This window comes from Uloborus diversus, chromosome 10, assembly GCF_026930045.1.
Source record: "Uloborus diversus isolate 005 chromosome 10, Udiv.v.3.1, whole genome shotgun sequence".
NCBI lineage: Eukaryota > Metazoa > Arthropoda > Arachnida > Araneae > Uloboridae > Uloborus > Uloborus diversus.
The window spans coordinates 14,175,862-14,193,268 of record NC_072740.1 but is presented as its reverse complement, the minus strand read 5'-3'; the positions used below and the strand labels follow the sequence as shown (position 1 = coordinate 14,193,268).

Genomic DNA, 17,407 nt, shown 5'->3' with positions numbered 1-17,407 from the left:
AATTTTTTACTCAGGCTGAATGTTACAACATGAACATTAAAGTCAAACAAAAATTTTGGGAAACATTAAAACAAACTTAAACTAAGCTTCAAATAAAGAATAAAATACATACGTGATCTGGCATGTTCAATAAAGAAATTCGTAATTGAGGTGCTTCAACAGCTCTGCTTTCCTGGAAAGAGTTGAGAACACTTTGTGCTGTATGACTATTTCTTTTGTTTTGAATTTTAACTTTTGACTTGGGATTCTTCTTTTCTCGTGGCTTCTTTTCTTTAGGTTTAACTTGATATGGTTTGAATTTACGTATTCCTCGACCAGATTGATGATTTTCATCCCTTATCTCTTCACTTGCAGGGTCTAAGTCTTTTTCCATATTTGTTTTCTCGGGTTCTTCTTCAGCTTCTTCTGCTAGTTCTTCTTCAGCTTCTTCTGCCAGTTCTTCTTCAGCTTCTTCTGCTAGTTCTTCTTCAGCTTCTTCTGCTAGTTCTTCTTCAGCTTCTTCTGCTAGTTCTTCAGCTTCTTCTGCTAATTCTTCTGCAGCTTCTTCTGCTAATTCTTCTTCAGCTTCTTCTGCTAATTCTTCTTCAGCTTCTGCTGGTTCTTCTACAGCTTTTTCTGCTTGTTCTTCTATGCTTTTTTTCTTTTCAACTTTCTTTTTCTTAACTATCTGTTTGGCATTTTCAACCGGTTCTTTGATTTTTTGCTCAGTCTTCTCAGCCTTTCTTTTCTTTACTTTATCATTTTTTTCTTTCGGAAACTCCTTTGCTTTCCCTTTGTCTTTTGTCTTCTTACCTTGCAGATTATGTTTTTTAATCTTTGTATTTGATTCTCTTTTTGTAAGATTCTCTTCTCTTCCAATGGTTTTCACAGATTTATCTTTTTGAGCATACTCATCTCCAATATGTCTCTCCAGTACAACTATCGGTTCAAGACAATTAAGTTGACTTGTTTGTAAATCTTGAACAGTTGAGTTTGTTTTGCGCCCGGCTTGGAAGAATGGGGTTATTTGTTCATCAGAACTTAATGCATCTTCACTGGGAAATTCATAAACATCTACTTCATTTCCACTTGTTTGATCAGAATCTTCATGATTGGAATCACCAACACTCTAAATAGGAATGAAAATGCTATCAATCAAACACAGCCACAAAGCCAAGAGCCTGTTGCTGGTTGTCACATTTGTAAAAGTAGCTTTTTTACCCTTGTTGATATTACAAGTTTTAAGATATATTTATTGTTATTGAATAAAATTGCTTTTGACTGTTAAATATGTCCCCCCCCCCCAGCAGATCACTCCACAAATTTTCTGTTGGGCTTGCACAGACCCATTTTAGTTAATCAAACTTTGGGTATTTGCATCCACGGTAGCATGCAAGTCGAACACCTGACTTTCCATATGCGGGGACACCCTATTCAGAAGATAATGATATCAGAATTTCAAGTTTTTGAGTCTTGGCAGTGCAGCCGACCACTTACTTTTTCCAAAGTTATGTTAGGATCCATAAATTAAACTTAGTTGTATTTTAAAAGTTCTGCAAATGATTCGAAAGTGAGAGTTGCACCTATTCAACATAGTTTTCTAATCTTGAAAAAGTATACAAGCAGGGGTCGGACTGAAGATTTTTTAAAAACTAGGGCACAATTTTGTTGAAATTTTAGGAGAATGAATATCAATGTCAACAAAAAACAAATATTAGTATTTTAACTATATGTTTCTTTTTTGTTACCTTCATTAAACAGGGGTGCTCACCCCCCTAAGAGCAAAGGCACACAAAATATCGAAAAAACTACCCCAAAAAAAGTGAAAAATGCCCCTCAAAACAACCCCCACCTAAAAATTTCAATGGCGCAGTCTGCATCACGACTCCCCCCCCTAAGGTGGGCACCCCTGCATTAGACAGAAACATAAGCTATGTAGGTTTTTTTTTCTAAAAAAGAAAATTAGAAGCAATTCCCAGGTTTGTTTCACAATAACATATACACTCTGTCGCAAAAAAATATATGCACCCAGAAGAAATTGAGCTACACTCACGAAACTTGGCTGGCATGTAGAGTATAAGGAGATAAGATGATTTAAAATTCAGAATAAAAGATAATTTTATTAAGCAGCTACAACATGCAAAATATTACAAATCAGTAAGTAGTAAAGCCACCTCTGGCAGCTATACAAGCCGAAACACAATGTGGCATCGACTCAGTTACGTCACTTATGAACCCCTGCGGAAGATCATGCCATAATCTTTGCAAATGCGTTGTTAATTCCCCTATATCCCGGGATGGCTGCAGTTGCCTTGCCAGCACGTTCCAGACATGCTATATTGGTGAAAGGTCTGGTGACATGGCAGGCCATGGGAGTACGTCATATCCCTGAAGACAATGTTGAGAGAGTCACGCAGTATATGGACAAGCATTGTCCTGGTGATAAATGGATCCTGGACGACCTGATAGCATAGGCAGAACAATTGGCGTTAAAATGCTGTCCAGTATCTGTGAGCTCCCAAAGTGCCTTGGAGAACAACTAAAGTTGATCGTGTGTCCCAAGAAATCGCTCCCCACAGTCACACCTTATGAAATGACTGTATGCCGCTCGACAACAAATGCCAGCTCGGAACGCTGACCGGTGCGCCTCCACAGAAGTGTACGGTAATCAGCAACACTGAAACTAAATCAGGATTCATCGCTGAAGATCACACGCCTCCAGTCTGTTACACTCCAAGCTGCCTGAGGTCGGCAAAAATCGAGTCGACACTGCCTGTGATGTGGGATCAGTGGCAAGCGTCTTGATGGAAGTTGGTTCCATAAGCCAACTTCGGCTTCCGCCAAGTCGTCTCCTAATGGTTTCCCTTGATACCACCAGATGTCTGGAAGGAGGTAAGTGGCGTTGAATCGATGCTAGCGACGTTGTCGGTGCCGCTCTCCTGATTGCGCGATCCTCGCGTTCATTTGTGTTCCTGGGACGCCCTGACCCTCCCCGACGGTAGACTCTTCCTTCCATGATCCACTGTTGTCAACACCGAGCAACTACCATATCGCTCCGACCGAGGTGGCGGCCGATACTCCTGTATGACCAACCTGTTTCTCTGAGGCCTATTATACGGCCCCTATCAAACTCCGTCAGTTGTTCGTACTGCCGCCCGTTTACGTCTTAGAGGCATCTTAAGTCACAATACAGTCTACCGAAGTCAACAGATACGATTGAACAGCCCTACGGCACAAGTACTCATGCTTTTAAACTCTCCCACCTGTGCAACTCACATGCTCATAGCGCGCTTAGCCTTGTTTCAATGGTGCTGAAATTTTAATCATTTGCATATCGGCTACAAAACTGCATTTGTGCCAAATTTCATGATTGTGGCTCAAATTCTTCTAGGTGCATATATTTTTTTGCGACAGAGTGTATGTACATTGCAAAGTTCCTATTTTTCCTCTTTTAAGATCAAAAGAAATACAGTGTGAGTAAAAACTTGAAGGCCAGCTAACTTTTTTGAGAAATTTTACATATTTTAGGATGAGAATCAAAAAATCATTTGAGTAATAATTATTAACAGTAAATACAAGTAAAAAAAATCATTTGTATGTATTTCATTATCAGAAAATAAAACAGATCAATATTTGAGCCTGAGTAAAATCTTTAAGGCCAACATAGAAAAAACAGGAAAAAAGAAAACAAACATTCAGAAGCTAGTGAAGGAACCATTTTTTTTGCTTTTCTTAAAATATTTTTGTGTTATTGGATGAAACTATCTTTTGACAAAGTTCTGGATTGGCTTTATGCTATTAATCTTTGAAAGTAGATTTTAGCTCAATTAATGAAGTAAAACTTCTCCCATTTGCATTACCTCTTCTTGTTAAACCACCCCATAAGTTATCAATTGGGTTGAGATCTGGAAACCTTGCTGGGCATTTCCAAGGATTTGTGGATTTGGAACCAACTTTTTGTACTGTTACCCGAATGGTTAGGCGTAATGTCTTGATGATATTTCCAATTTTCTCCAGAAATAAATTCAGATAGAGGGAAAATATGGCTTGATAGGAGATTTTGATATGCTTGTGAATTCATTTAGCTTGAAACGATCCCAACTGAGCCCACACCCCTGTAAATGTAGCACTCCCAAGACAAGACAGAGCCTCCACCTAATTTTTCTTTTCGCAAAGCATACCAACAAAACTGCCATCCATTTGGTCCTTCCAAATTCCACTTCTATTTATCAGAAAAATTTTTTTGCAGCCATCGGTTATACAAGATCATGACTTTCTGGCTACAGTTCAAATACTCTATTTTGTGCCTTTTCAGGAACTGAGGCTTAGCTATATTTCAAGCACGAATAAAACTTCCACAACTTCTAATTGTGTTACAAATCACTTTTTGACAAACATTGAAACCTGTCGCCTAGATAAATTTCCTGGTTAAGTACTTTTCAGATGATGTAAGTTTACAAACTCTCTCTCTTATCACCCGAGGACAAAGCTTTAGGTCTCCCTCTAGTGCTCTTTTTACCATAATGGTCTTGTGACCTGCGGTAACATTTGTTGTTGTACAAGTACATTTAGTTTCTAAGAAATACTGGTGTCCTTAAAAGTTTTTAGCCGGGCTGAAACACTAATTTTAAATATACCACTGAACTTCAGGTAATTGCATATGTTACAAATCCTGTCTGTTATGTCATTTCTTACCAATGTACCTCAATAATGAAAAATACAATAATAAAAAAATCCCTTTAATTCTATTTTTCTTTTATCCAAAAATTTTTACTGACCCTAAATTTTTTACTCAGGCTGTATGTTACAACATGAACATTAAAGTCAAACAAAAATTCTGAGAAACATTAAAACATACAAATTTAAAATAAGCTTTAAATAAAGAATAAAATACATACACGATCTGGCATGTTCAATAAAGAAATTCGTAATTGAGGTGCTTCAACAGCTCTGCTTTCCTGGAAAGAGTTGAGAACACTTTGTGCTGTATGACTATTTCTTTTGTTTTGAATTTTAACTTTTGACTTGGGATTCTTCTTTTCTCGTGGCTTCTTTTCTTTAGGTTTAACTTGATATGGTTCAAATTTACGTATTGCTCGACCAGACCGACGTTTTTCAGCCCTTATCTCTTCACTTGCAGGTTCTAAGTCTCTTTCCATATTTGTTTTCTCGGGTTCTTCTGCAGTTTTTTCTGCTGGTTCTTCTTCAGCTTTTTCCGCTGGTTCTTCTTCAGCTTTTTCTGCTGGTTCTTCTACAGCTTTTTCTGCTTGTACTTCTATGCTCTTTTTCTTTTCAACTTTCTTTTTCTTAACTACCTTTTTGGCATTTTCTACCGGTTCTTTGATTTTTTGCTCAGTTTTCTCAGCCTTCCTTTTCTTTATTTTCTTATCATTTTTTTCTTTCGGTAACTCCTTTGCTTTCCCTTTGTCTTTTGTCTTCTTACCTTGCTGATTATGTTTTTTAATCTTTGTATTTGATTCTTTTTTTGTAAGATTCTCTTCTCTTCCAATGGTTTTGACAGATCTATCTTTTTGAGCATACTCATCTCCAATATGTCTTTCCAGTACAACTTTCGGTTCAAGATAATTGAGTTGACTTGATTGTAAATCTTGAACAGTTGAGTTTGTTTTGCGCCCAGCTTGGGAGAATGGGGTTATTTGTTCATCAGAACTTAAGGCATCCTCATTATGAAATTCATAAACATCTACTTCATTTCCACTTGTTTGCTCAGACTCATCATGATTGGAATCACCAACACTCTAAATAAGAATGAAAATGCTATCAATCAAACAGAGCCATAGATATGAAACATTGAATAAAAATACATTACACAAGTCCCATTTGTTTGTAAAACAAGTTCAATATGATATTCAGTTTAGTCTTATGTACAATCTACCATGAACAATAAAGTTATTTCCGTGTTCAAAAAATGACCACAAGCTTTAAAAAAAAAAAGTGATCCACCCCCCCCAATAATGATCACTAAAATATTTCCTCTACCAGGCTCAGGTATTCATAAGGGGAGGGGTTTTGGCTTCCAATATTTTTCATTCTTAACTTCATTGTCAAGAAAACACAAAAAAGTATGTCAAATAATTAATTTCTGTTTTATAGTCACATTGAGGAGGGTACGGGTGGAGCTGGGGGGGGGGGGGGGCAGGGTTCAACTTCTCAGAAGATTAGGTTTTAAGTAATATTACCAATTCAATTACTGTATTTTATTCACAAAGGAACCTCGTTTTTCTAGATCAAATTCGTAGATTAAAAAATATATATTTACTTAAATAATCATTTTAAATTATGATAACAAAAACGGAACTTTAAATATGCCAAATATTTGGTTTTTGTTTTGATTGAACACAACTCCGGCATAGAACGTACAAAGTATAATACTAATTTAACAAACATTATGGCGAACTTTGGAGCATCAGTTCAACACTACTGCAGCTGAAATATAAATGATAAAGTATTTGCAAAAAATGGTACGATGTAGTTTTGTTAAAAAGCATTATTTTTTGCTGTAGTAAAAGTCTGCTCATTTGAAACTGTGTTTGCTAATTACCCGGATTTTGGTTTAATTGGATTGCCTTTGGTAGCACTTAGTCTGGATAAACAAGGTTGTGTTGTGCATGTAAGAATTGTTATGAACCCCACCTCCCAGAAGGTAAATTCTGGTAGAACTAGTAACCTCAGTATTTATTCATTTTACCTCAGGGATGCCCCCCTCCACCCCCCAAAAAATCTCAACAATCTTTTATTTTATAGCTCTCTTTTTATTTATTTATTTATTTGTTTTTTAATATTTTCATTTCATTAATTTTAATTACTATTATTATTAATAATTTATTACAAAAGTTCTGTGCTATACCAATAACATACATACAGAGACACACAAACTAAATAAATAAATGAACTAAAATATAAACAAAACAAAATAAATAATTTAAATTGAAAATAAACCAACAAATAAATTTAAATAAATAAATTTAAAAATTTTAAAAATCCCCTCAGAAATTTAGATGGCACAACTTGCACCATAATTAAGGGGATTATGGCGTAACCCAGATGGCCTGTGGGCACCAATGATTTTACGGTGTCGTGCCCAATGAGGGCAGTGCCTGGGGCGGACCAAGAAGAATCGTAGCTCAGGCGGACAAGGAAATGTCCATGGTAGTTGAGGCTGCCCATCAGTAGGAGTTCCCTTGTCATGACAGTGACTGACACGGCACCTGTCTTCTTTCTCCTTAATCCTTCTTTTGTTGGTCCTAGCAGTGCAAGCCCCCAATGTTTGCTTTTATTACTCACAAATCAATGAGCAGGTACTACAAACCATTTAAACACTATACAAGATTACTCCACCTACGTTGGCTCTATTTTGTCACGTTAATTTTTCCAGCCATTTCTCATTTCTTTTTTTTTATGTTTGGAATAAAAACTGGGGCACATCCCAAAAGAATAAAATTTATTAACAATCCCATTAAATATTTTAAATTGTTTTCTCCGTAACATAAGTAACTACGAGTATTTCCAGAAAAAAAGGAAGAAAAAAATAATAAAGCCAGCGCACACATACAAGCACAAGGCATGTAATAAAATCAATTTGGTTTGATATAGGAGTAATACTGGAGTCGGAGATTAGTGTGAAAGAATGCATAAAACTTACTTGATTCACTGATTTTGAAATCAAGCGTAGATTACATCGTGATTCGTAATTCCTTCTTTATTAAATAAATGAATATTATCACCTCAGAGCAACAGTAAGATTTCTTAGTGTTATTTCTGGGATTAGATATCTTACTGTTGCTCTGAGACGATGATATATACCTAGAAGAATCATTTCAATGAAGCAAGTTGAAATTATGGATTTCTTTTTTTTTTTTTGAGCAATCACATTGCTTATTGTTCTCATTTGACTGTTTTGAATTCCTATGTTTTATTTTCCCCCTGCCTCCCGGTGCTGGTCCTCTTGGGAAAACAATCTCCAGGTTGTGTCCATTACCTGCACACACATACACACACTCATACCTGCACACACACACATAAAAACACACACACACACTCGTGATTGCGAAAAACATAATTTGAATTCCAGATGTCAAAATTCAAATTAATTTTTTTTTTTTTTTTAAATTCATTTTTTACAGTTTACAAGAGATAAAATTAAGCATACCACATGACAAAACCATAATACTAATGGAAGTGACAAGTTGTACTAAAATGTAATCGTATCTGCATCATGGTCTGACAAGGAAAAACAGTAACAGCTACGAAATTCGCGAAAAAGTAGTTTGAAAGAAAAAAAAAATTAAACAGCAAAGTTATGTTCTTTAAAATTAATTTTCTACAGTTAAATAAACCCAACGTCTTTTGAATGCAGAATGCTGGTGTGGGGGGAATGGGGGGGAGGGCTAGGATATTACACTCTTTCATGGGGCCTCAACATGAAGCTATGGATCTGTGGTCTGTTTCAATAAATTCTTGTTTTAATCATTATGCTGCCTTGCTGAGCACAAAAGTTGCATCTGCACTTTTTATCAAAATTGAGTTACGGTCACCATGTCATATTTCACTTAAATACAATGTTTCATGGTCATTTGTCAGTGGGAATCATCTTTCAAAGAAATCTAAAAAAGTTGCATTTCAATCAAATACACGGAGGCACAAAACTTAAAGACAAATTTTTCTAAGTAATACCGCGTATAATTAATATAATATAATTTCATCAAAATGTTATTATAACATTTTGATGAAATTATATTTGGCGAAGTAATTAACTGAATTAAAAAGTTGAAACATAATTTACTTCCACTTTCGAAGTAAATTAGTATGTAATACTTCAGTACTTCAAGATCAACTAGCTTTATGGGTTCTTCCAAAAATAAATCAATAAATAAATAAAACAAATTAAAGAGAGCGATTTTCTTTTTCTTTCAAAGAAACAAATTGCGTAGGTGGAAGGGGGCATTTTTTACTCTTCTAGTCTCCCTTGCAAGAACTATTTCTGTTCCGCCCCGACTATAATTCAAGAATCAATTTAACGACAAATAGTTAATGTGATGGTCTCTTTGAGATCACAACCTGGGCTCCCTCTCAAACAGAACCTTGGCTACGACACTGCAAACTATTGACCAAAAACTAAGGGTTCCCCGAAAAAAGTTAGCATTTAAAAAGGTTTCCACCAATCAAAGAAATTAAACACTGTTCTATAGGATCGCTACCAACAAGTTAAGAAACTAAATAAGATTTATTACATAACCTAAATATTCAAACGCACCCCTAATGCAATCGAGTCGTAATTCGAAGAAAATGAAAATATCAGTGAATTTGGAATTTAATATATTTTAGCTTGTTTGTGAGTTTTTCACAATATCTTTATCTGCATTTTTTCTTCATCTGTTAACCAATTTATTTCTTAACCTTCTCGAACCAATATCACGCAACGTAAGATATTAAAGGAGAGAAGCAGTAACAGGCCACTTTTTATAAGAAATGTGATACAGCTCCTATAATAACTCAATGTATTACTATTTTGAAACTCAACTGTTATTACAAGACTCAATTGCGTTTTTTTTTTCATTTTTTTCCAATAAAAAACAAATGTTTAGATTCCTATTAAAAATCTAAATTACATTTGAAAAGTATATGTATTTTGAGTGGGACAGCTGTGGTGCAAAAAAAATAATTATTACACATAGATAAAATTATACTTTAAAATGACATTGCAATTGGTCTCATAGAGGTTATTTGGTAAAAAGGCAAAATCTTCAAAACGTAATTTTTAGAACTTTTTTTTGATTCCTGAAATATTGTAAAATCTGAAGCTCTCCTTTTCTGGAACGGAGGCCATGAATTATAATGCAAGAATACTTTCCCTTACTTATAATGATTCAAAAAAATTGTAGGAATTTTTTATTCTGATTTAAATTAGGTACTTTTCAAAACAGTTTTTTTTGTTATGCATCATGCTTCATTCTTTTAAATATTTTCGTTGGAACTGCATTAGAAGACATTAATTGATAACTTTAAACATTTTCGAAATTATAACAAGAAAATAGACTGTGCGACATACTAAATCCAAATAGACATCAGCATTATTTTGTTTTACTGATGCAAATAAGATTTTTCTTTCTTTGTAACTTTTTTTTTTTATTTTAAGGAACTAGATCTCTCTCTAAAATATAAAATAGAGTTTTTGAGTTAAATTACCTCATTAATATAACTCTGAAACATCATTAATTAAAATGTAGGCCTGAATTTTCGCTGGAGAAATTAATAAGAGCTTCTACTTCCATTTTTTCCCCTCCTTGAACTGCATTAAAAGACAATTAGAAACATTTTAGCAATATACACGTACATGATATAGTTTCTGCTCAAGTGTATATTGTTTTAACACTTTTCATAGCAATTCAGCGAGTACTAAGCAGTAGGGTACAGCCGTGAAGCTCTCTCTGAACATAAAAATACTAACGAAGCTGAAAAGACTAAAATTGCTTAGTAATTTCCGTCTTTTCAACTTCAATTTGTATTTTCATTTGAATATTTGTGCTTTGGAGAAGTGGTGGTGGGGGGGGGGGGGGAGGCAATAGGCTTAAAATGGTATTTAAAATGATTTACCCTCAATTTATGGCTTAATCCCAATTCTGCTCTTTCAATATTAATATTCAAATTTCCGATGTATACTATTTCTATGAGTTAAATAACTGTATTATATATAGCGCATATTTTAGTCCCTTAATTTCGATACTAAAAGCCTACCCTAAGAAAGAGATCAAAAGCTGTTCTTAAAAGACAAGCAAATATTTGCCTATCCCTTAACCAACTTCTGAAAACATTTCGTGGGTGAATCGAGTTAGTAAACCAAGAAAAAATCAAACATTTTACATTGTTTTGATTCTTCAATTCCCTTAATAAAACAAATCAATTTTTGCATCCAGTAGGTATAAATCCAATTTTGTCCCATTTATGCAGTGTTTGATGCACATTTGAAAACACAGAAATAAATTGCATTCAAATGAGAATATCATCTTCCACAAATTAATGCATTATGATAATTTTAAAATAATGAAAAACTTGTCAGAAATAAAATCATACGCAAAATAACGAAAAATAGCTTGGTAATTTTCTGTGATACAAGTACACTGCCAGCATGGAAGAATTTTGTTTGAGATCGAGAGGAGTTCTTAATAAGAAAACCCATTATGTGCAGCAGAGGACATAAGAATGTATTCTCTCCAGTTAAAATTTTATCTATTCGCTTTCAATTGTGAGCAGCCAACAAAAGAGGGAATGCTCAGCATGAAGACAGGTGCCGTGTCAATCAGTCATGACAAGGGAACTCCTACTTGATGGGCAGCCTAAACTACCATGGACATTTTCTTGTCCGCCTGAGCTACGACTCTTCTTGGTCTGCCCCAGGCACTGTCCGCATTGGGCACGTAACCGATTTTACTGCTAGTTTGAATTTCAACATATTATCTATTTAATATTGCAACAAGTGCTAAAAAATTTCAAATTATTTTATGACATATACTTTTAGATTTTATATTCTAAGATAGTGCTTAGCTAACTAAAAAGGAAGTGGTTCGTTGTAGATGCAAATTACAATACCAAATACAATTATTATGCATCTTCATAGTGGCAACACTCATCTCTATCTGTGAAATATTCAAGTCATCATAACTTCCTTATGAAAAGAAATATTCAACACAGTGAATGCTTTGTATTGACAGACCAAACAATGGTTCATCCGTCACTGTTTTTTTTTTTATGATTTCAGCTGTTAAAGAGAGGACAGTCGTAAAATGTCAGGAAACTTTCAAACAAAGTTTTAAAAAATCCTATGCACAAATTCCAAAATTAAAGTTAATTTTAAGTCAAATGTGCATTTTTCTTCCATTTGTTTTTTTATTATTTTTTCCCCAAAAACTCTCCCCTCGGACACAGCCCTGCCCTCTACCTAAATGTTCAAGGCACTCTATATTATAGGGTTGAAAAGCAAGACAGTAAAGTAAACTAATCAGGGATGAGAGTGGTCGGAGAGCAAAAAGGAGGAAATCCAAAAATTTTTTTGAAAAAGGATGATATCCAAAAAAGTTTTGTGAAAATGATGATATCCAAAATTGTAATCAAAATAGAACCTGGAAGCCATGATATTCAAAAATTCAACAAAAAATTGCTAATTTACCAGTTTTAAATATAATACTTATTTAATTAAGCATAAGTAATAATTTGTACAATTTGCTGCATGGTACCATTTCTTGCAAGAGTGTTTATTCCTAAATAAATCTAAATTTTGAAAAAGAGGCAACAATTTCTAACCCCTGAGTCTTTGAACAAAGGGATGCGGGCGCCAGATGTCAATCTTGGCTGCATCACACAATAGTGTCAACTTTTTACATTTTTTAGAGAAAAATACATTTTTTCATTAAAAACATTTGAGTTTAATAGTGTCAAACGAGTGAGAACGTAAATTTTAAAATTAGGTCTGTTTGTAAAGTAAAAATCTACAACAGAGAGAAAAATCTAAAATTTCTTTATGTGGTAGAACCTACTTTTCACAGTAAGAAGTGAAAATAAATAAATATATATAAATAGTAAATAAATAGAAAATAAATAAGTATATAAACGATTGGTTATCTTTTTCCTTGCATTGAAACCCAAAATTTGTTTTTAAAAATTTCCTAATACGATTTTGGAATTAAAAGAACAACTTGCAGCTGCCTCATTTAAACATGAAATCTCAAAACTTTTAACAGGCATTAAAGCCTAAACTATTTGAGATTCACCATGAATACTTTTTAAACTTTCTTAAATACACAAAAAAAGAAACCAACCATGCCAAGTTTCAATAAAATTCAAGACTGTGGGTGCTAAGCCACATTTTTTTTATTTGACTTTTTCTTTTTTCTGAAACAAATTAGAAAAATAAAAATGTTATTGAAATGATGAATAAAATAAGCAGATATAAGGTAGCATACAGTAAAAAATCACTCAACATTAAAAAAATAATTGAAATACTTGCAGGATGCAAAAAAATTGAAATCTCAAACGAGGCATGCAACTTTCGGTGCAGCACAAATTTGACGTTGTTGGCATGATTCCAAAACATACGTTTTCGGCAGTTATTTCGGAGGATGAAGATTCGAGGGGAAAAATAGAAAGAATAAGAAATTGGGGATCGAAAATATAAAAAAAACGTATTTTTTTCCGATTTTTGAGAAAAATAAGGCCTGAAAGGCAAAAAAAAGGAGGAAAAGGAGGAAAGGTTTTAAAAACCAACAGAAAAGGCCGGAATTCCGGCAACAGCTGGAAAAATCTCCTCCCTGACTAATATCGGCAACAACAAGTTGCCTACTGTCATACTAACATGAAAGGTTTTTTTTTTTTTTTTTTTAGAAATTCTGGGGAATTTAAAAAAAAATTTCAAAAAATATAATAAAAATAAATAATATAAGCAATGGCAATGCTGCTATCGACAGTTGGGATAGATAATTCATTGAACGAATACATTTGGGGCAGTGAGATGCAAAGGGATGTATGTGGCAAAATTAAAAATTTGGAGATAACCAGTACAAACGGTAGGTGAACTTCTACGCTGTCTTGGGGCAAGATATAGTACTAGCAGGGCCGATCCTAGGGTGTCGGCCGCCCGTGTGCAAAGAGCTAATGTGCCGCCCCTCATGAGTAATTTGCATATTTTGACTAATCTTTGACGTCCATATAAATATTTCTTCAAATTTCTATATCAAGTTCTAATTTAAAAAAGAAAAAAAAAACAGAATTATGAACTTATAAAAAGGAAGAAAAGTTTTATAGTAAGAAACTCCTTAGGTACAATTTATATCTTTGAAGAAAGTAATAGATACCAAAATTTACTAGTCGTAAAAACGCATTTTATAGTATGTCTTCGGCGACATTTCGGTGAGAAAGCACGGAGGAGGAGGAATCATGGGAGGGGGGATTACTCCCAGAAAATTATCGAAATTGGCGTACGAAAAATTGTTTTAGTGATCTTAGGTTGTGTTTGGCTGCAAGGAGAGAAAAGAGTCGGGTATATTCAAGGTGCATGGAGAAATTTTCGAAATTGACGTCAAAAATCGCAATTTTAGGAATTTTTTCGAGACTTCAGGGGAAAAGTAATGCTGGAGTTCTCTCCTAAAATTCTTTCAAAATTGAAATCAATTCGAAGCTGTTTTTTGTGATCGCTGCTTAGGAAAGATAGGTGCTCTTTCCGAAAATTTTTCGAAACTGAAGTTTTAAACAAGCAGTTTTGGGTTATCTTTGTTGACGTCGCTAGAGGGAGGGAGAGTCAATCATCTCCTATCGAAAGTTTTTGAAATTGAAGTTTAAAACGCAAATTTAGGCTGTCTTTGGTGGCGGTAGGGGATCTGGCGGCTTTCCTTCGGTAATTTCTCGGTACTATTGTTTCAAAAACCCATTTTTGGCTGTATTTGAAAACGATAGGAAAAACGTGAAAATATTCCGAACCGAAATATTTTTCAGAGCTAAATTCCATTTTAGGCTATTTTTGGAAGGAAGGGTTTCGGGGCTCCCAAGTGGATGTTTCTAAAAGCCCAATTTTATGCTATCTTTGGTGACGTTAACAAAACTGGAAAGCTTCGGCGAATCTTTCGGATATTTTTCGATATTAATATCTGAAAAACACAACTATAGACCCCTTTTGTCCATCTCACATCGACGATTGATGGGTATATGCCCTAGCGCCGTGAAAAGTTACATAAGCCAGGCAATTCTCCTCCAGAGTTTTTTAGAAAATCGTATTTTACGCATTGTTTGATAACGATGGGACAAAGGGCGGACGGGGGTTCAGTGTGCCCTCACGAAGTGTTTTTTGAAACTGAAATCAATTTCAAACTGAGGAGGCGGAATTAGGGGCCTCTCTAAAGACACTAATTGAAACTATCTTTGGTAGTAATATTTGGGAATGGATTTCGGGACCCTCCATCGCAAAAATTTTGAAAAAGAAATACGAAAAATGTCATTAAGCAAATTTTGATGACATTAAGAAGGGCTGTCCTCTGAAAAAATATTTTGGATTTTAAAGCCAACATTTTCAGGCTATGTTTGATTAAGTTAAGGTGGAAGGGGTGAATCAATGATTTAATTGGGTTCTTAAGATCGGTGGTTCAAACAGTGAAATTTTCCAAAATCAAAGTCCTATAAAAACGCAATTTTAAGCCTTCTTTAGTCTCGTCAAGAAGGTCATGGCATCCTTTTGGAACTTCGTTTTGGAGGTACGTTTAAATTTACTACCCGGGGCAAGAGCTCTGATCTGAAACCGGGCAGTTCATTCGTGATTTTAATTCGAGAAAAATGCTGTAAAGGGGGAAAATTACAAAACTTTAGTTTGTTATTCATATATGTTTGAGTCTCAGGGGAGTCGCAATTTTCCACTGTCCCTCCACGCATCCGCGATTGTTGGAAAATAATTTCTTGTTTGAAATGCTTGCGACAGTATCTAATAAGTATGGCTTTTTTTAAATATAATATATAAAATATATCTTCATTGTTTAGGTCTATAAAAGCTTGGGGGGTAAACACTAGTGGCCGCCCTGGGCCTTGAGTGCTCCTTTTAGAAGGCACCCTTTCTTGCTTCAGGAGGGAGCCATTTCCCTCATCTCCAATCCCCTGTATCCATGCCTGATTACCGGTTCTGACACAAATTTTGCAACCAAATGAAGCATGTGTGTAAAGAGTGGATATTAATGAACAATAAATCAATTCCTAATGTTCCCTAACAATCTATTTTTCTTAAACTATGCTATGCTGTCGGGAAATCGGCACTTACTTTGATAATTGAACATTTAAAATTCAGCATACTTATTTGACTTATTCTAAGTTATCTTGTGAGAAAGTCTTGAAGAATTTTGCTTGATTAAAAGAATTATATGATGCGGCCTGCGGCCGCCCCTTGCTTTGGCCGCCCTTGTGCGGTGCACACCCTGCACACCTGCTAGGATCGGCCCTGAGTACTAGTATCCCTGGTAGGTTGTTATACAGCATGTTTTAGAAAAACGTATTAATGAAAGCCTACCCAGGACCTTATCTTTATATGCATTTTACTCAAAACTTGAAAATGTCCACTTACATCCCTTTTTTTCTCACTGCTTCATTTGTAACAATACTTGAAATGAACTTTTATAAAGAAGCAAGTGCGATAGCTTAATAAGTGAAAGTGAATGAACAAAGAAATGGAAGAAATAAAAATGTGGTGCACGTAAATGCATGAAAACGGGAATCAAGATAACATCACTTTTGTATTATTTGATACTTCTATTTGTTGATACTTTTTAACTACTTTTTGTTTTTGAAGGGAAATGTGAGCATCAAATTATTGATTTTGGTAATGTTGCATTGGTGAAAAAGAAAAGTATAGCAATCTAATAAGCAAGATCATAAAGTGTTTAATTTAAAAAAAAAAAAAATCATTACTTGGAGCCAATATTGAAAAAATTGGAATTAGCCTTGCAAATACAGGTTTTTAGGAAATTGTGAGACAGCAAAAAGTTCTAGTATTGGGCACACCAGTACTATAAACACTAGTCATACATTTAATGAATAGTTAAAAGATTTTAAATGGCTCTGCTTACTGTATTAGAAGGAAGTTCAGACATTCCTTTTAATTTATTTACTGCTTGTGTTAGAGCTTTAGTTCTAGCTGCATTGGTCCTAGAAAACATCTCTGCACCAGTTCGATAATCCCAAATCTCTGTTTCAGGAACAAATGCACTATGAAAAAGAAAATTTCATTCCACAGTTAATAAACTTCAGTTAAAATAGAAACACATTTGAACCTTGAAGATGAAAATTAGTATATATTATAAATGTTTCATTAAGCATCAGAAAGATTTTCATAACATGAGCCAATACTTTGGAACTGAATACTATGACTAAATAATGAATGGGCAAATTTACTTGGAGCATGGGTAAAAAATTTAAAATCTATTTCTGGAAGTTTGAGAACAGATTAAACTGCATTTTGGAGCAGTAATTTGCAGTTTGGGAGCAGATCCAAACAATATTTTTAATGATCAATATGCTATTAAACATTATTTCATTAAAATTAGTAATCCAGATAAAAATACATATATATCCATACATTAGGGTGGTTCAAAAATACATGTAAAAAAAGGTTCTCATAGATAACAGGACACCCCTCAATATTTTTAGACTTGTAGATAGTAATATACCGGAAGAATTTTAGCTTCCTATTTCAACTGAAATAGGGTGCTCAACACTAGGGCTTGAAAATTATATTGCCTGACATGCAAGCGGCATGTAAACATTTCAATTTTAATGACAACTTACAATGTCACTTTTTATTTAAACCTTTTTGTTGTTTTTTATTGAAATCATTTTTAATTCAGATATAAAGCTGTTAGATTAATTTTTTGTCTGATTAATGCTA

At 34.3% G+C, this 17,407-nt stretch overlaps 1 protein-coding gene across 1 annotated transcript in view; it reads right to left on the bottom strand.

Moving 5' to 3' along the window:
- LOC129231377 (uncharacterized abhydrolase domain-containing protein DDB_G0269086-like) overlaps positions 1 to 17,407 on the bottom strand; it is a 102,888-nt gene that overhangs the window by 57,300 nt on the left and 28,181 nt on the right. Inside the window, exons 4-6 of the mRNA XM_054865673.1 lie at positions 16,590 to 16,728; positions 4,878 to 5,738; positions 113 to 1,108 (exon numbers count right to left, since the gene is read on the bottom strand). Of these exons, the coding sequence (XP_054721648.1) occupies positions 113 to 1,108; positions 4,878 to 5,738; positions 16,590 to 16,728 (1,996 nt within the window). The remainder of the gene's footprint in view (positions 1 to 112; positions 1,109 to 4,877; positions 5,739 to 16,589; positions 16,729 to 17,407) is intronic.